This window comes from Ammospiza nelsoni, chromosome 12, assembly GCF_027579445.1.
Source record: "Ammospiza nelsoni isolate bAmmNel1 chromosome 12, bAmmNel1.pri, whole genome shotgun sequence".
In the NCBI taxonomy this organism is placed as follows: domain Eukaryota; kingdom Metazoa; phylum Chordata; class Aves; order Passeriformes; family Passerellidae; genus Ammospiza; species Ammospiza nelsoni.
Window position 1 is genome coordinate 180,093 of NC_080644.1, and position 19,634 is coordinate 199,726.

A 19,634-nucleotide genomic window follows, 5' to 3' on the forward strand; every position below is an offset into this window, starting at 1 on the left:
ATGTAGTATACCTGACTTCATGTATGAACTCAATGTGGCAATCATACATAATCCAAAGGAAGAGTACATACAGGCAGTACTGTAATCTAATAAGTTTGATCTCTGTCACATGATACAGGTATGCACTCGCCTATGGGATCTGCCAGCAACACTAGCAACAGCACTTTTTCTAGCAGTTCTCTAAGTGCTCTGCAAGCCATTAGTGAGGGTGTTGGAAATTCCCTTTTATCAACACTTTCTTCACCGGGTCCAAAATTGGATAATTCCCCAAACATTAGCGTAACTCAGCAAATTAAAACAAGTACCCAGGACTCCAAAAGCCCTTCTGGTTTGTATTGTGAACAAAACCAAGTGGAAAGTTCCATCTGCCAGTCAAACAGCAGAGATCTCTTCAGTGAAAAAGATAGTAAAGAGGGAAATCTGGAGGCATCTGAAAGTCAGAGAGGACCATCTGAGAGCAAAGGGCATAAAAAACTCCTTCAGCTACTTACGTGCTCCTCAGATGAAAGAGGACATTCTACAGCATCAAACTCACCTTTAGACTCAAATTGTAAAGAATCTTCTACCACCGTTGCCAGTCCTTCAGGAGTTTCCTCATCAACATCTGCAGGGGTATCTTCCTCCTCAAACATGCATGGGTCACTCCTGCAAGAGAAGCACAGGATTTTACATAAATTGTTGCAGAATGGTAATTCTCCAGCAGAGGTGGCCAAGATCACAGCTGAAGCTACTGGTAAAGACACATATCACGATGCTAGTAACACAACCTCTTGTGGAGAAGACACTATCAAACAGGAACAACTAAGTCCAAAGAAGAAAGAAAACAATGCTTTACTAAGATATCTACTAGATAAAGATGATATTAAGGAACCGCTTTCCAAAGAGCTGAAGCCTAAAGTAGAAGGTGTGGATAATAAGATGGGACAATGCACAAGTTCTGCAATTCCCACTTCAAGTCAAGAAAAAGAGATGAAAATAAAAATGGAGCCAGCAGAGGAGGTACGGTATAATGTAAAATGGTATCAGTGAGCTAAGCAATATTTTATTATTAAGTGAATGACTAAATATAGAACACTCTACAGTGTGCATGTGTAAACATTTCTAAAAAGGTTCTGTGCAAATGATGTGAAACAATAGAGTCGGATTTAATTGTGAATGAAAAAACACTAACAAAAAGAACTACAGGATATATATATATATATATATATATATATATAACCAAATCTGATGTCCTGAGGTTCTGGACTAATGTTTTTAAGTTATGGTATGATTAAGGTAATATTTGCACATTATTCCTTAAAATTAGATCTTAGCACATGTTTGGTTTTATGGCTTAGTAGGAAATGGGCCCGCAACTGCCTCTGTACTTAGTTGGCAATGCAAGAGCAAAAGGTAAAACATGATTTTGTTTTGAAAATATAAACAATACACAAAAATGTGTAATACTTGAAATAGCCATGATTTGATTTAGTTCATTCATTGGTTTTAGCACTCTTTTTCTTTCTTTAAATGAGGGAATATGTTCTTCCAAATATATATATATATCTCCAGCATTCAAATGAATACATAATAAAATGTATAAATGTATATATAATTTTTATAAATAAATACAAATAAGTTCTAGAGGTGGAATTCCAAGAAATGTCATGATGCAGAAAACTAGCATCATGGAGCAACTATTCTGAAATCAGCAGTACACTTGTTAGGAACAGATGTTCTTAAAACTATAATCTGTATATACTGGTTTTGTATTTAAGTCCTAAGATTTGGAACTTCCTAGTAAACTGGTCAGTACTTTGTAGTACTGGTCAGTATGGCAGAATTTACTGAAGATATATAGATTTCTTAGACCTTGAATTTCCCAAATCAGTAATAACTGGGTAAATTAAAAAAAAAAAAAAAAAACAACAAAAAAACCAAAAAAAAAACAAAGCAAAACAGAAAAATCCCCAGCACTTTTTTTTGCATTAGCTACTGGCTGACTATAATAAAACACCTTATAACATTGTTTGAGTACTACTTATGGAAAAGTCACTATCAACTCTGTAGTAGTACACAACATGTAGTTTTAGTACTTGCTTCTGAGATGTAATTAAGGTATTCATAGAAGCTTCTTTCATGAAGATGTTGATCCACTATGTATGAATTATTTTCTATTGAAGCTTTATCTGATGTAAATACAAATTTGTAAAGAAAGTTAGGGCTCCAACTGACCGGAAAAACCTGTGCATAATTTTAATGTCTTGTAGTGTTCAGGATTAGCTCTTTGTGTATGATAGATATATTATTTATCAATGAATGGTACACATTCTCGATGTTCACTATCATTAGTGTTTTTATCTTTGTAACTTGTGATGTTTGAAATACTTATAGTCAGAAATGCTTTTCATTTTAGTTATGTGTGTTTTCTGCTAATTCTCAAAATTACCTAAAGAAAATACTCTAATAAAAGGTATCTAAATGGTATCTGAATTTCTTTGGAAGTGAAAAGGTAGCTCCAGATAGTGTCAGTGAATTAAAACATTTGTCTCCCAGTCATATGCTTTAAGATTAGCAAGGATCTAAGTAAAAATTTAAGTATAGCCACATGAGAGTAAATAACCTTGGTATTTTACTGCATCATTTTCAGACGAATGGAGACTTGGATAATTTGGATGCAATTCTAGGTGATCTTACTAGTTCAGAGTTTTACAATAATGCTATCTCTGCAAATGGAAATAACCCTGGAACAAAGCAAGCATTATTTCAAGGAAATGCCCTGTTGGGTAAGGAATTAAATCTACCCCCTGGGTTTTAAAAGCAGGGTTTTCTTCTTACCTGATGTAAACATAATGTATCCTCATACCCTTAGAGAATACCTTCTTCATCTCCTATATCTTCAAGGACAAATGTAATGCAAAATAGCTAATTATGCTTTCACAGGCTATTATGTACGCTATTAGCTGTCTTGACAGCACTCGCCTACTATATGCACAATGAATAACATTCAGTTCCTTGTTTTATGGTTTATTCTGGCTTTGTCTAATGTAGATTTCTCTGTCTTGTCTCTGGACAAGTTATCAAGAAGGATGTTTTGTGAGCTGTAAATTAAAATTGAGAATTTTTATTTTATCCTCACTGATGACTAGGGATATAATATGGGATTGGTGACAAGCTTTTAATTTCTTTCTTATTCTGTGTGAAAATATCTTGTGGCCAGTAAATCCTAATCACTACTCCTCCTTGACATCAAAAGGAATGCCCTTCCTTAGAAGGAGGGGAGAATAACCTAGCTGATAAACCAGCATCATGGCAGTTGTTCCTTTCTTGCATGACATGACACTGGTCATCTCTTGGTTATATAGGGCAATGGATTGCTGAGATAAGCAAAGGAGGTGAAGCATGGGTAATGAAAAATATAAAGCCAGGTACAAGAACACGTAAGGCCACTGGCACTATTGGCTGTGAAGCACAGTAGGTTAATTGTCCATAGAGGACACTGTGCTCAGAAACTCACCATGTCATTACAGAGCTTAAATTAAAAGGGACTTCTTTTTTTTTTTTTGTGTAGGGCCACAGGGAACTGCCTTTGACTTTTTTTGCAAAAGATCCTAACGATGTGTTCAAAATGGGAATTTTTGTTGTGCATACATAGGCAACATAACTGTTCCTGGCTTGCTTAAGATCAAGTGTATGAGTTCATAAAGAGATGAGACTAATTTTAGTCATTAATAGCATATTTTATTTAAAACGTACAGTTGCATGCATCTTTTATTTCTTTAACAGGTGTGAAGAGTCCCCAGTCTGTGCAGACTACTCGCCCACCTTTTAACAGAGCCATGTCTTTAGACAGCCCGATGGGCTCAGGTGCTTCAGTGAGGAATGTCAATGCATTCTCCATGTTACAAAAGCAAAACTTGATGGGTGGAAGTCCAAGAATGATTGAAAACCAAGAAAATTTTGGAGCAAATCTGGGTTTGTTGGTTGTATACAAACAGCTGTCATTGTAAAGGAAATAGCTTTAATGTAAAAAAAGTTGCTAGACTAAAATACAAATTTCAGTTAGAAGAAACTTTAACATTAAAGAATTTTAATTTTACCATCATTAATACTTCTGAATTATTATCTTAGCTAAAATTATAAGAACCTAACAGTTTACTACCTGTGTCATTACTAGTACTTTACTATAACTAGTTATATTCTTTTTAACTATTTTGAGTTTTTAGTTTAACATGTACTTTTGATATATAGAAGCAAGAACAGTTCAGTGGCAGCCAGTCATTATGAATTTTACGTATATTTAGACACATATAGTTTTTGAATTATTTAGAACTTGGCAGGGTAAGCTCTAGATGCTTTTGTAGGATGTCAGTCAATTGCTCTGATATTAGCAGCTGCACTGTTATGAAATAGCAAAATAATTCAAAAACCAAAATACATCATGTACTCCAGATAATAAATATTTGTCTTCTGCTCTTCATTATAGCATGTGCTCCCCACAGAAATGTGGCGATGAATCAGCATCAGCCAGGAGACTGGGGTTTGCCAAACTCCAAAGTGAATGGATTGGAATCTGCAAGTTCTGCTGCAATGTTGAGACCAGGAGCTGAATTTAGTACAACCCTTCAGAGGCCCCCAGAGGCTGGCTCTGTGTCTGGGCCGCCTGTTCGCTCTAACAGCATACCTGGTAATAGGCCAATGCTGCAACAGCAAATGATTCACATGAGTAAGTTCTTAACTTCTTGTTGTCCCACATAGCACTATTTCCCTGGTTTCCTAGTAAGCATTCATCATAAGAATCTTTGCACTATTGGTAAAATGCTAGATTTTTATTTAAAGGCTTTTTGAGGTAGAGACTGTTATTGTTCCCTGACTGTGACATTTGATGACTTTTTGGTGATGTTCTTGTTTTCTTCTGGTGCTGTGTGTCTCATACACAGATAATTTGTTCTGGGTCCCGAGATTGGGTGGGGGGATTATTTCTGTGTGTTTCTTTAGTTCAGTACTTCTCTGCTAAATTCCAGGAACTAAATGGCATCTATGATTCCATATGTAAAGATACTAGCATTGTGGTTAATTTAATTCATCCTATTTGATATGGATTTTTTTTTTCTGTTAACTTCTTGGTAATCAATGCCTTTTAAAGTTTTTCCTCTCAAGTATTTCAAATTTCTTTTTACATGGAGTAGCCAAATTTCATGTAAAACCACATTTTTTCTTCTTTTTTCTTCGAAGTATTCTTATGTGCATGAAAGAAAATAAGCTGTATGTCTAAAATATGAGCAGTCTTAAAGCCTGTGGGTTTTTTCTGTTTTATGTGTCTAACAAAGGTTTAGTCTAGAGCTGAAGTTCTCCAGTCTACTATGCCAATACCAGTATGCCCCAAACCAGTTTAAATAGACAGCATTCCTTTCTTAAAATGGAAAGCTACCAAGGCTGTCACCAGTTCCCTCAAACAGACTTACTATTTCAATGCAACAAATGGATATAAGATTAAATACGGAAGAACTTTGTGCAGTCCTGACTAAGTCAGAATTTTCCAGCTCAGCTTCCTAGAAATCATTGATGCTAGGTGATTCATACCGATGCTGGGGAATAATATGATGACAGACTCTCCTATGTAGTGCTGTATGTCCCTGGATAGGTAGAGGGAAAAAAGTACTCCCAAAGAGCAAAATGGTATGTACTTTATGTTTCTTTTAATTGCCACCCTGTATTGGAATTCAAAATGCCAGATTTTGGTGTCACTATGACAGTGTGTATTTGCTGGTACCCAGATGTCATTGTCCAGAATTTTTTGGGGGGTTTTTTTCATGTAAGATGCTGTGTCTTCCATGCTCCTATTTAGAGACTAAAGGATTAGAAATAGCAATTCTGCTCTAACAGGGTAGCAGGTCCAGATCACTGTCTGCTGTATTTAAATCTGTGGTCTGTTATATATGTGAAATGATCTTGAGTTCATGTGTGCATATGCTGTAAAACATAATAATGGAAAGCTCATGAAGCTGCTTGACAATTTGTGTGATCATCCTAACTGAACACTAGGATAGCAAGATGAAACCTTCAGTTTTTAAAAAATACACAAATGTTTTACCTTGCAGGGCCAAATGAGATAAACATTGACATGGGAGGTAATCCCTATGGACAGCCTGGACCTTCTAACCAACCTGGATTGTGGCCTGACAATATGATGTCCATGGAGCAAGCGTCACGGGGTTCACAAAACAGGTAGAATTGGGGAAGGTTTGAAGGCAATTTTAAATACAACTGTTCACTGTCTGTCAGAAGAATTTAAGGCCTGGAAATAAAATTGTGTAGCATATGCTGTGGGGATGACAGATTGGAGGCAGAATTCCATTTCTGGAATGTTTCAGAAATGTTTCCATTTCTGCTGCTGATCTGACGCAGGATATTCTTTAAGCTAGCTCCACAAAAGTCATTGTTAACAAAATCTATCAACCCTTGAATTGGGAGGCACAGAAAAAAGACATGAGAGACTCTGAAATAATACCTCTGCGGCACAGGGCAAAACCAGGAGAAAACAGAGTTTATATGTGTTTATGGATGTATGGAAGGTGACTGGACACTTTAGGACATAAATTTTGGACTTAAGTTGGGTAACTGTACTACTTAATCATACCCAGGTCAATATATTATATAAAAACTGAAGGTTTCCTTGTAATGGTTGTAATGAATTTCTTCACTGAAAGAGTGGTCAGGCATTGGAATGGGTTGCCCAGGGAGGTGGTGGAGACACCATTCCTAATGTGTTCAAGAAACAACTGGATGTTGCACTTAGTGCTCTAAGTGTGATTGACAAGGTGGTATTCCCTCAAAGGTTGGTCTCCATGATCTTAGAGGTCTTTTCCAATCTTATTGATTCTATGATTTTACTGTTTTTTTTTATTTTATAGACTACTAGTTAGAAGCTCTTTGGATGATCTCTTATGTTCGGCACCAAATATGGAAGGCCAGAATGATGAAAGGGCACTTCTAGATCAGCTGCACACACTATTGAGTAATACAGATGTCACAAGTCTGGAAGAAATTGACAGAGCATTAGGAATTCCTGATCTTGTAAACCAAGTAAGTAAACAGATATTTTGGTCATTTATTTTCCAAATAACAATATTATTTTATTACTCGAAAAGAAAGTCAAGAGGGCCTCCTCATTTACTTTGTCTCATCACATCCTCATCTTCATGAGGATTCATACATTCATACATTTCCCTTAGGAAACATTTATATTGACTTGTGATTTTCAAAGGAGTAGCTCGGTATGGATTAAATTCCTTGTGCATGACAAGAAATACAAAGTTTATTGTATAATGCCTTTGTATATATAGGCGGAGTTTGGGGTGTAGCTCGTTATAATTCTAGAAGCTGAGAATTCTGTTGGGTTTCCTTAGTAGCCTGCTGTCAGCTGAGCTTAGGTTGTGAATTATTTGACTGTCAGTGATGTGGATGCTTCCCTCTCCTTCAGTTCCAGGTTGAATTTGCATGGCTAGCAAACAGAAAAAAGAAATTCTGTGAGTACTTTGGAAGTTGCCATGACCCACATGACACCATCATTTGTACAAATATGGCTTGAATGGTGACACTGGTCTGCCTGTGTATGCAGTGTGCAGCAAAACTGATTTTAAAAAGAATTATTATTATAAATCACTTTTGCTATTTCATTAGTTTGGAGAAAAAACTAACAGCAGCTGTCCATGCTATGTTCTACCCAAGAAATGGCTGGGTGGTGTATTATACTTAGTTAGCTTTATTGCTGCTTTAGAAATACTATATATACCGCTAGTGAAACCACTTCTGTATCTGTCGAAGGGACAAGCTTTGGAACCCAAACAAGATTCATTTCAAGGCCAGGAATCTTCAGTTATGATTGACCAGAAGCCTTTGTTATATGGTCAACCCTATCAAGGGCAAGGGGCAGCAATGCCAGGAAGTTTTAGTAACATCCAGGGACAACAGCCGTCTTTTAATTCATTGATGAATCAGATGAGCCAACCGAGCAATTTTCCTCTGCAAAGTATCCATCCCCGAGCAAATGTGATGAGACCTAGGACCAACACGCCAAAGCAGCTACGCATGCAGCTCCAGCAGAGGCTCCAGGGACAGCAGGTAATTTTTTGCTCCTACTTTTACACTTCCTTCATGTTTCAGAATGGAATCACTTGCACGTGGAATTGTGTTGCTTTACATATGTAACAACAGATGACTGAGAGGGTGGATCTTTTATTTTGACAGTGCTTCTCATTGAATTGCCTGGTGGCTGTAGGAGTCGAAGAACATTTATTAGGACAAGTGTTTTTCCTTCGTCAGCCTCCCTAGCTACAGATTGGATTGGTTCCTGCAGCACACAAAATGATTGCTAGATAAAACAGTGCTTTTGTACAATGTAACTCTACATGATCTCTTTATCTGTGTTTAGTATTTTTTTGGAACCTCACAGATAGCATTAAATCAGAGCTGTATTTCTACTGTAAATCAGGTGTTACTTCTTTCTCACTGTGTTTTCTAACTAATCATTTGGGCTTAGTGATATAGGGGTTTGCTTTCCATTTAGCAGTTTGATGTCATTTTAGGTATTTTCTTCAGATGAAAGGTGAGAGAATAGATACAACCACATAGATCTTAACACTAGGTTGAAAACACTGCTTAAAATATTGGTGCATGATTTCAGCAGTGAACTCCCCATGTTAAAATGCAGGCTTGATATTAAATACAGTGTACAAATAAAATTAGGAAAACTGAACTACTGCTGTGTGACATGGTGTGTGAGCAGAATACATGCAGGTAACACCAAGGCAACAACACCACACAGCTGAAGTACAAAGGTTAGGTTTATTCCATCATCCTGGATTCGAAAAAACAGCGACGCATACACCGCTAAGCTCATTTTAGAAGGGGCAAAAAGTACCCAGGCCTGAGCCCTGCATTCCATAGCAAAAGGGCCTGGAGCATGCACAGTCCTTCACCAACCAGGCTTTCCTTTCATATCTCCAAATCCTCTTATCTCCCTTCCCCCACCTTTATGGAGGCCCAAGTATATGGGAAAGGCTTTTAAAAGTATTTAACAACATTTTGCTATATTTTGTGAGAAAATTCAGTTTCCACTCTGTAGACAGACAACATCCCAGAGCAAACATAAATATGTGAATTTTCTCAGCCAGAGTATTTGTTAACATCTCCCTGGTGCCTGGTTGGTCCTTGAGAGAAAACAATTCTAAAAATAACTCCCTTTTCTCTCTCCTTACCAATCTTCCACTTTTCAACCCTTTCCTCTCCACACATGGAACAGCACTGCTAGGAAATACTGTGTTCTCTCTTGGTTTTCTGTGACATTTATTGTTTAAAACAAATAGATAATCTGCTCTTTATTCCTAAAGAGAGATAATTTAAGGAAAATACAAAACCAAAGCCTATTAATGCTGCACTGATTGAAGGCTTTTTCTTTTTGGTGTTTGAGCTGTTTAAACAAATTGTTTAAAGACAAGTCAAAAATTAACCATTGCACTTTATGGATTCAAGAGGTCTGTAAAGAAAGTGTTTTTGCAGGAGTTGCCATTACTTTTTTCAGATACTGTTATTTTCAAGCTAATAGTGCTAAAATGTCTTTTTCCAAGTTTATGAATCAGACCCGTCAAAGTCTTGAAATAAAAATGGAAAATCCAGTCAGTGGTACTAACTCAGTGATGAGACCAGTTATGCAGCCACAGGTGGGATCCCAGGTAAGTACTTCCTACAGTAGCCATCTGTTTAGAATTTCAACCTTCTTTCATGGCTTTACAGTATTCCTCTGCATAATTTTTTACAAAGGGATTTTTTTGCCTCCCTCATTGCTGAGATTGCTGAGGGATTTGTTCAGTAGGTCATGCTGTCAATTCAGTATGCCAAGTTTTTCGTGTAAATATCATCATTTGTTTAGCACTAATGACAACTTAATGAAAAGTTTTGTCTTAATGTTTTGATGATTATTTTTTGTTTATGGGTTTTCCTTGACTTGCTGGGTCTTAGGAATGAGTTTGATTGACTCTGACATGATTTTATTTGTAAAAATATCTTCTAATATGATTTTTCTTCTCTTTGGGGGATAGCAGCAAGGTTTTCTTAATGCTCAAATGGTGGCTCAGCGTAACAGGGAACTAATAAGTCACCATTTTAGACAACAGAGGATGGCAATGATGATGCAGCAGCAACATCAACCTCAGGCCTTCAGTCCACCACCAAATGTGACAGCCTCAGGAAGCATGGATAGTGCTTTGACAGGCCCTCCAATGGCTCAAGTTCCTTCACAGCAATTCCCCTATCCACCTAATTATGGTACTAGTACTAACATGTTTGGCTTTTTTTTTATCATTTGTTTGGTTTTCTTTTCCCTTTTTTTATTAATCCAAACTACCTAAATACCAATCATTCTGAAAAATGGACTATACTACTACAAAAAAGGATGACTTTTCTCCTTCCAATTACTGCAAGAAGATGAATAGAAGTACTAGGTAATGATAACTGAAGTATATTGTATCTATCTCCTTTGTTTTATTTTAAGGAATAAGCCAACAACCCGATCCTGCATTTAGTAGAGTATCAAGCCCTCCCAATCCAATGGTGTCATCAAGAATTGGACCCTCCCAGAATCCTATGCTGCAGCATCCTCAGTCAGCAACGATGTACCAGTCCTCAGAGATGAAAGGCTGGCCGTCAGGAAGCATCCCCAGAAACAGGTGAACTTCAGGATTACAACCTGTTTCTCAAAAAGTCTTGCATTTTGCTGAAAGTAGAAACTATGTTAAATAGCATGCAGCAGGAAAAGCATTTACAAGAGACAAACGTAACTTTCTAGTGTCTGTATTGTCCTTCATCCTGCTCTGGTTTAGGAAATAAAATGATTATTTTATCCTTAGCTCCCTTGATTCATATTGGACCTCTACAATCTTTGTAACCAGAAGCAACATTCAGTCTTTAAATATTAACTTAATATTTAAAGAAAAAATAACTTGGGGAGGGGGTGGAGAAATAGTGAGTATCAAATAGTATTACGATAGATGATACAGCTCTAATAGTAGCCTCCAAAAAGATTGCATTAGGCATACACGTACAACTGCATTTCTAAAAACTCAAATTCCTCTTGGGAGGGGAGTTTCCATGTTGAACAGATATTAGGTAAAAACGAGTAAATGTGAAAGCAGTTTTATATTTCACATGTTGACAGCTGGTGCAGGGAAGGCAATACATCAGTGTGTAGACTTCTTGGAAGGTAATTTCATTTGTCCTTTTGTACTTCAGTTCTTTTCCCCAGCAGCAGTTCAGCCATCAAGGTAGCCCAGCAGCATACAGTGTGATGCACATGAATGGCAGCAGTGGCCATATTGGACAGATGAGTATTAATACCATGCCTATGTCAGGACTGCCCATGGGTCCAGACCAGGTAAGCTGTACATCAAGACTGATGAAAAGATTTGCTGACTCTTTTTCTCTTGAGTACAGTCTGCTTACATCCATTCCTCCTGCACAATCCTGTTCTCAGTTATCCTGTTAGTATCTGTGGTCCTATTAATTTTATGTTCTAAGAGATACTTTCTTTTTGATGATACATAAGCAAATTCACAATGAGGCCAAGCTGTATGCTGGGATTAGCTTTGAAGTTGACTTTGAAGTATCATGGATAGGACCAAGCCTTAAACTGCACAAAGGATGATGAAATACTTCTGAACCTGGAGAAACCCCAGAAAAAAAATCCATGGACATTGTGAAATGCATCTTCAGCAGATCTTGAAAATTACATGTAATAACTCTTACAAGTCAGGCTAAGAATGCTGCTAGTGCAGTATCCTTCTCGCAGACACCGATAATGATACTTGCCCTTACAATACCTAAGAGTAACTTGCGTATGCATAGCCAGAAACAACGGAAAACTTAGACCCCTCATTTAAGATGAAAATGTGCTAATAACAGGCACTGAAAAGAAAGCTGAAATACAAAATACACTTTTGCCACAGTCCTTACACAAAATGCCTGATGAGCAACATAATACTGACAAAAGCTAAATCTATTCAAGTAAAAAGTACCTCATGGAATTTTGTGCAGCATACCTGAGGAAGGAGTCAGAACAATGAGGACTTCTGGGGGTGAGTAAAGTTTTGGAGGACTTTGATACAATGAATGCCTTTTATAAGTAGGAGAATATAAAGGTGAAATGTCAGATTTTCCAAATCTATATGACATAGAGATACCCAAATAGTGTGTTTAGGAAATTCTAGGACAGCATTTATCTTCAAGAAATTTATTTTCAAAGTGGAGCACTAGAAAGCTCTTCTGCTTCTAGGCATTGATTGGCAGTAGTTCCTTCTTCCAAATGCAGAACATAAACCATTTCTTTCAGCAAAGATATCTTCTCTGATGAAAGTATCTTTTCTTTAACAGAAATACTGCTGACATCTAGAACCACATCTTCAAACAAGAACGGTTGAATGCACTAGTGTTATAAAGGAAAGTGACAAATTCTTCATGGCAAGTCATACTGGGCTTAACAGAAACCAGTGATAAATTTCCTCATCCAGAGGAAAACAAACCAATAAAAACCCCTACCCAACAAAAATACATTTTAGTAGAAGCAACCTATGAATTACTGATGATGTGGGGTACAAAAAAAATGTCATTAATATTTTTGGCACTCTTCCTCTAGGAATGTGAATTTGGTAATGCCATTTTAACAGACTTGATGAGTAGACTCCTGGAATACTTTATCTGTTTACTGTAGCTATCCAAAGCCCTTTAGCCCAGGCAGACAAAAGTGCCTGGAGAAGTCACAGTGGTAAGAATTTCCTGATTTCTCTTATAACAATATCTGACAGAGAATGTAGTTCTTAGCCTTCTCTCTTTTATAAGAATCCCTGAATAGAAATGCTGCTTTTAGTCTCTTATCCCAAGAGTCAGGGATTTCCCAAGCAAAGTAGCAGTGCAAAATTATTTGGCATGTGCTAGTCCAAAATCCTGTCTGTTGAAGCCAAGGGTTGAAAAGAGAGGATAAACAATTTAAATTATTTAAACACAATTGTGACTAATATTTAGATATTGCTGTGCAGCTGAGTGCACTTTATAGAGGACTATATAATGGATTGATGCAATGTCTTTGATAAGGACTTAATATGAAGGTAGGGTGTACTCATATTCCTTCACAAACACAATCTCTTAAGAATTATTTGAAAAGACTGCATAATGTAATGTTTTCTGTGGAAATTAGAGCAATAATCTTTCATCTTTTTTTGAAAAAAGCTTCAGAAAACTCAAGGCAAGACACTGCAACCCGAATCAGAATTTTGCAGTCTTTTTTTGTGAATAAATTTTGTAAATATGATCTTTAAAATAATGTATTATACATATGACTTTTATAGGTCACTAACTCATTTTTGCAGAGTTTGTGAAACTAAATGTTTAACAAAATTGATTCTGGAAACTGAGTGTAGTTGAGGTCCAAATTTTTTTTTTTTTAATTACATTTAAGGACTTTGAAGCTGGGTGACTTTGGCCCACATATTTATCTCCTTTGGTCTTCAACACTTCATTTATTTTTACATGTTTAACATAGAGCTTTTTATAAAAAATAGACCAGTTGTTGAATACTTTCTCCACCTCTGAGCACTTTTGTTACATTTTTTACCTAAGGCAGTTTGACACGAAGGCTCTGCTCTGTAAGATCTTACAATTTGTCAGGACAGACCTGTCTGTCTATAATAGGTTGTCTTTTCAGCTGATGAATCTGGATTGTGTCTTTTTGGTCAATTTTAATGAACTCTAAACCTTCTTTGAACATGTTTGTCTGTTGCAAAATACTTGTTATTATGTTACATCCAGAAATCTTTAAGGATATTAAGCCACATTTTAACCAAATGTCTACACCTCACTGGATTATTCTAATAGTAACGAATGTATTTTCTAAGCAGATTTCTGTCATAGCAGTATTTAGGTGTTGTTACATATTCTTTGCTGATAGCACTGGGGGATTTTTCCCCCTCCATTTTGGGTGCTTGAAATGAAGATCCGTTTGCACTTTTTGCAATTACAAGGAATTAAACCGCTAAACCTTCCTAAGGGATGACCCAGAAATATTTAAGGTGTGTGATGCTTCTGTTACATTGTTCATTGTGTAATGGAAAATTGATTTCTCCCAACTGAGTAAAAGAAACCAAAAATCCCCTGACCTGTGTTATTTTTTGCTTATTCTTGGTACTGTTAGCGAGATGAGGTTTTATTGTTCAGACTATTCAGTGATTTTCCATTTTAATAGAAGTAAGTTTCACTAGAAATATTTTCATAAATTCATCCTTAGCACCTAGCCAGCTGTGTTTCAAAGAGAATGTAGAGTCAATCGTGCTGCTTCATGTTACCCTGTCTCTTCCACTAGTACTGAGTATATAGATTATCACAGCACTTACTTGGAATTTTCCGTCCGATTAATGTGTCTTTAGAATGCAAAACTTTTAAAAGCCTAAGAAATTTTTATCTTTTCACTTCTTGGATCATATCTATTTGTTGAGTAAATGCTGCTTACTGAGGGTCAAAGGCAACAGTCCCTTGCATTTTATATCAAATCAGACCAGAACAATATTTATATTTTGTAGTTGGTCATTATACTGATGGAAACTACTAACACCGGTTGCTTTCATTAGGTGAGCTCTTAGACTACATACTGCTACATACATCTTGCAGTACAATTTTTTTTTTAAATAGTAATTCTATTTATACATCTATGTATAACTGGTACCTACCTGACTGGCATTAGAAAACCTCATCCTTTTCTCATAGGTTTAGCATGTTGGAGCTTTCCAGTACCTACTTTTTTTTTTTCCTGAATTAAAAGATGTTTAGTTTAAACTTCATGAAGGGGCAGCAGGCATTTTTAAAATGCATTGACAGTGTATTTCGTGGCAGCACCAACTAGTACATCTGGTTTGAAATCTGTTGACATTTAGTTACCACCATCAGTTTTGCTTTGGTCCTATAGCAGTACATTTTTGTGGATGTTTTTTAAAATAATACCCACATAACATTATTCAGCAGTAAGAGATGAATTAGCTAGTACAGCAACCTCTGATCACTGCTGCATAAATGAGCATTGTTTTGCTGTGTCTCTATTACTTTTTTGATCACATGTGTTTATTAAACTTCCATGTAGTGCACTTTTTTTCCTTGGCCTAAAATACTGCTTCTGAAGTGAGAAATTCACACCACATTTTTGTCACAAGACAAAACTTCCTTGAATGTTGCACCAGTTAGCACACCTTTTATTATAGATTTTATGTGCAGACCACCAGATGACAAAATGATACAGCAAGTGTGAAACTATGTAAATCTGAGAGCAATATTTTAAAAAAATTCTCAGGAGAAGGCATACGGTATTGAGAACTGAATCGAAGCTTAGTTTACATTACAAGTATTGCTTGAAATATCTGTATCTTTATTTTGCAAAACAGAGAAATCATAGGGACTGATTTATAAAAGGGTTGGTTGTAAGGTGTTACTGCCCTTCTGGTTTTTGTGTTTGGATGTTAATAATAATGTAAATAAAGGTTTCTATTTATAATCAGAATTTGGTGACACTGTATGAGCTAATACTTTAAGGGTGATTATCCAGTACAGGTCAGAGAAAATTCCCTGCTATCACTGATGAAAAATGTATATAAAGAATGATTTACATTTTATCCTAGTTAGCCGTAAAAGCTGAGGGAGTAATAGCTGAGACTTTTCATTTATGAGACACACATTCAGCACAAACACGAACTAGAATTTATGTCTACTTAAACAGCAAACTGTAGAAGAGCTGAAAGGAGAAGAGGTGGTATCTTTCCCCAAACTTGGCAACAACGTACCTTTCATTAAATACCAGCTGCTTCTTGTGTCACATACAAGTCTCACAGCTCACTATTTTCTATAAAGGGACAAGATAACTTTTCAACCTTCTGCCTGACAAGTAAGTAACAGGTGCAGTAACACTGGCCCTGCAGGATTTTAACAGTCACAACCTCACCTTGCCAGAGACTGAGCTAAATACAAAAGGGCAAATTTTTCATATTCTTTCTGCATGCACACTGGAAATGGCAGATAGCTGAAACTTCTCTGGAAAGCAGAAAAAATGTGGGGGTTTTGGGGAACTTAAGGGTTTTTTTTGTTTGTATGTGTGGATCCAGGATCTCATAATCTAGTAGATTTTACTGATAATCCATGAAATTTTTAACAAGTTTAATGAAAACACATGGCAAGATTAAGGCAGACATTCAGATTTTACTTGCATAATTAAAAAAAGCTTGCAAGAAAGCTTTGGGTAGTGGATTTGACTTACCACATGTCATACAAATACTCAAGCCCAATCTTACTCAGCACATATGAAGACTCCACTTCTGCTTTTTGAGCGGGGTTTTTTCCCCCCATTCCTAAATTCAAGTAAATTTTTTGAGTATGGGGTTGTGATACCAGGGATCTACATGTCTGGATATAATTCCACTTGATTTTCCAAACGGCAAAACCAGGAAGGGTTTCAAAATAACTTCCATGCTGTATTTTTACACTGCATTTCTAGAAGGGCAAGTTGAATTTGCATTTTGAAAAAATACCTCTTTGTTAGGAGTGAAGGCCACAGTTGGTTGAGTCTGTCCCATAAGCACCCTCAGGCATTTGCCCTTAAACACAGGTAGCAAAGTAACACGAAACAAATGATAAATAGAAATCTCACCATTAGTACCTGTACTACAACTTATGTAATAATGTTCTTATGAAACTACTGAAATAATTATGTACACTGTGCTTTCTTAGTAAAATTATAGGGTTTTTTTCCTGTAAAAACCTTTGAATAGTAACTGTCATTCACAACATTTACTTTTCTGCAGACTAAAGTGTAACTAGATTATTGACCACAAGTACTGAACTCCCAGAGCTGCCTTTTTAAAAAATAAATGTAAAAGTTACACTGCTAAGCAAACACTACTTTCTCAAAGGAACTGTTCTAGTTTTGAATGTAAAGTATAATATTACCACATAAAAAAACCTTCATACAAATCTGATTGTGTTAAAATTTAAGATGTACATTTACTGAAATTTTTCAGGACCTTTAGAAATGAATTAATTCTGACGTAGCATTTTGAGAAATGGCGTGTGGGCATTACACTCTTTTTTATTAATAAATTTCTTCACAATTTGAAGGAATTTATTTTCAAACAGTACACTGATCAATATTTACACAATCCCTCAAAAAATCTGGCATCCTTTGAGTGAAGATTTTCTCTGATCTTCATAGAGGTGACAATACAATGAACAAGTAGATGTGGAACTAAAATGTATCCTCAGAGGAAACTGAAGAAATTCCATGGTGTTGAGAACACTTGGTGCTACTGACTTCAGTTCCTGAATCTTTTCAGAGTTCTCTTGAACATTACCTTTACCCCAGTGTTAAGCAAATGCACCTTTGTTTTCTGAATCTTGCTTTAGTGTTGTACTTGGCTTTGAAGTTTTTCTCACGACAACTAAAGATAAAGGTGAACTGGAAATTGTTTTAAGGTCCTGTCAACTGTCTGTGTAAACACTGCCACTGCAGGGGCAGTCCTCTTTGGGATGTGGCTGAGTTTCCTCCTCTGTCAATTCCTGAATCAGCGTTGTCTTCTTGAAGTAAAATGCCTTGTGAATTAGGTGAGGTATAATCCAAAGCAACAAAGCAGGTACAACAGTGGATTTCAGAGACCTCTATTTCTGATGGCATTTCCCATAATTTCACTGCTTCTATTGAACTCACTCACCAGTGCAAACATTCTATCTATTTCAGCCTCAAAGTTTATCCAGTCCTTCAGGTGAATGTTATAATTCATTTAGTCTGTACATGGATTCAAGTCCTGCCCCGTCTGTATCCTCATGGAGGTGCAGCAGCTGTGGGAGATTAGCCCTCCCAGCCTTCCCACAGTTGTCCTCTTTAAAATAAAACAAATGCAGTTTAGTGTATAACATTGTAGTAGAAAGTAATAAGAAAGGTATTTTTAATGGTTCCATGCAGTAAAAACCAATGGAAACACTGTGAACCACCAATAAAAGCATAGCAGGTGTATGACAGAAACAATTCAAGTGTTTGAAATTTCAACCTGTACAAAGCTTGTTAATTCCACCTTCATTTTGGTTCTAAAGCCAGTCTTAGATCTCTTCAATTAGAAATAAAACCACTGCATTATATAAGCAACTCTCAGGCAAAAAGACTGTGCCTAGGAAGGGAGTTGCACCTGTGTTTTCCACTGCACAGTTTGAGAGCACTTCATGATTTTTAATGAAGTCTCTGCTTTCTTTTTAAGGAAAGATTCAGAGACACTAACAGGCAATGGTAACTTTTTAATAGACTTAAATTTGTACCTCATCTTTTGAGCTCTAGCAGTTTGAGAACTGCCAGATCATCACCACATTTTAAAAGGCAGCTCAGTAAGAAAAAAGCAGTTGTAGATACAAATCTGTCTTATAATCTACTTTCTGTTTTAAATTCTTTTTTCTGCTCACAGCACAAAGGCTGTGGTTGGATAAAGGGCAAGAAAATACATAATGCTGCCTCACTACTTGTGAGAAATTACAGTCAGTTTTGTTCTTCCTGGATTGTGTGAAAAACTACTAGGTAGCTGCTACTAGTTTAAGTTTAGACAAAACTAGTGTACTGGTCTTTAATTTTTATTGGCAACTGACCATAACTGGTTTCTTAACTGAGCATCTACCTTTACTGTTTGAAATTGCCTTGATTTTAATGCTCCAGGATTCTCAAAAAACATGTACGAAGAGGTTTTGTGCAGCAGTAGTTGTCAGTAATGATGGCAGTATCATATTTCTTGCATAATTTAGAGGTCTTTCCTCCTAAGCATTCTGTGAGAATAGATGATGATGTTAAAATGGTGGTGCATACAAAAAGAGAAAAGTTAAGTAAAAGCTAATGCTTTTGGTGAATTGCTCCCAACTCACAGTGACTTGGCAGATGATGGTCTCTTCACATCTGGCCATTTTCGACGCTGAAACTGCCTAATTTTCAAGCAGCAAAAGGAGAAAAAAGTTAACCATCACCAAGAAAACAACTAGTACCACAATCTGAAAGATGAGGAAGAAGAATTCAGCCAGAATTTTGACTACTAAGATCAGAACACAGTGTAACATTGAAACAAATAGCTCCAAAGTTTCAAAGCAAGTGGGGGGGAAAGGTCTTTCAAATGCCCTTTCAAGCCCGGCCTTCCCATGTGGTTCCCAATCCCACACTTGCTCTTTCAGCGTTAAGGTAGTACTTCAGAATAATGTAATTTTTTTTGTTTATTTACCTGTACTGCTCGTAGCTTCCATCTTTAAGTCCTAGGTGAGAAAAATTAACAATGTTACCAACAATTGTCTGTATGAGAAAAAATAAAGACTCAAGAAATTTAACAAACTTCCTGATGTCTTGAGATCACGTCTCCTATCTGATCCTGCACTGAGCTGAAGTTTGGAGCAGAACTCTGGAAGTCCCTTCCAGCTTGAACTGACCTGTGTTCAGGTCTGTGAGCTTCAGAGTGGCTGCTAGAGTATTCTCTCCCTTTTCATGAGTATTGTTTCTTCCTTGTCTTCTCTTGCATCTCAGCAATATTTATTACTATGCTAAGGGTCTTTCTTCA

At 36.6% G+C, this 19,634-nt stretch overlaps 2 protein-coding genes across 4 annotated transcripts in view; one reads left to right on the plus strand and one right to left on the minus strand.

The window, feature by feature from the left end:
* NCOA3 (nuclear receptor coactivator 3) overlaps positions 1-15,571 on the plus strand; it is a 56,380-nt gene extending 40,809 nt beyond the window's left edge. The window contains exons 13-24 of the mRNA XM_059480658.1: positions 119-999; positions 2,630-2,765; positions 3,766-3,954; positions 4,466-4,705; positions 6,081-6,207; positions 6,894-7,065; positions 7,807-8,103; positions 9,609-9,713; positions 10,080-10,305; positions 10,532-10,706; positions 11,269-11,410; positions 12,406-15,571. Of these exons, the coding sequence (XP_059336641.1) occupies positions 119-999; positions 2,630-2,765; positions 3,766-3,954; positions 4,466-4,705; positions 6,081-6,207; positions 6,894-7,065; positions 7,807-8,103; positions 9,609-9,713; positions 10,080-10,305; positions 10,532-10,706; positions 11,269-11,410; positions 12,406-12,417 (2,702 nt within the window). The 3' untranslated portion in view covers positions 12,418-15,571. The remainder of the gene's footprint in view (positions 1-118; positions 1,000-2,629; positions 2,766-3,765; positions 3,955-4,465; positions 4,706-6,080; positions 6,208-6,893; positions 7,066-7,806; positions 8,104-9,608; positions 9,714-10,079; positions 10,306-10,531; positions 10,707-11,268; positions 11,411-12,405) is intronic.
* The window catches only part of SULF2 (sulfatase 2), an 80,902-nt gene continuing 76,506 nt past the window's right edge, over positions 15,239-19,634 (minus strand). For all 3 annotated transcript variants that reach the window (XM_059480659.1, XM_059480661.1, XM_059480660.1), the window contains exons 19-21: positions 19,305-19,335; positions 18,958-19,014; positions 15,239-17,936 (exon numbers count right to left, since the gene is read on the minus strand). In XM_059480659.1, the coding sequence (XP_059336642.1) occupies positions 17,906-17,936; positions 18,958-19,014; positions 19,305-19,335 (119 nt within the window). In that variant the 3' untranslated portion in view covers positions 15,239-17,905. The remainder of the gene's footprint in view (positions 17,937-18,957; positions 19,015-19,304; positions 19,336-19,634) is intronic.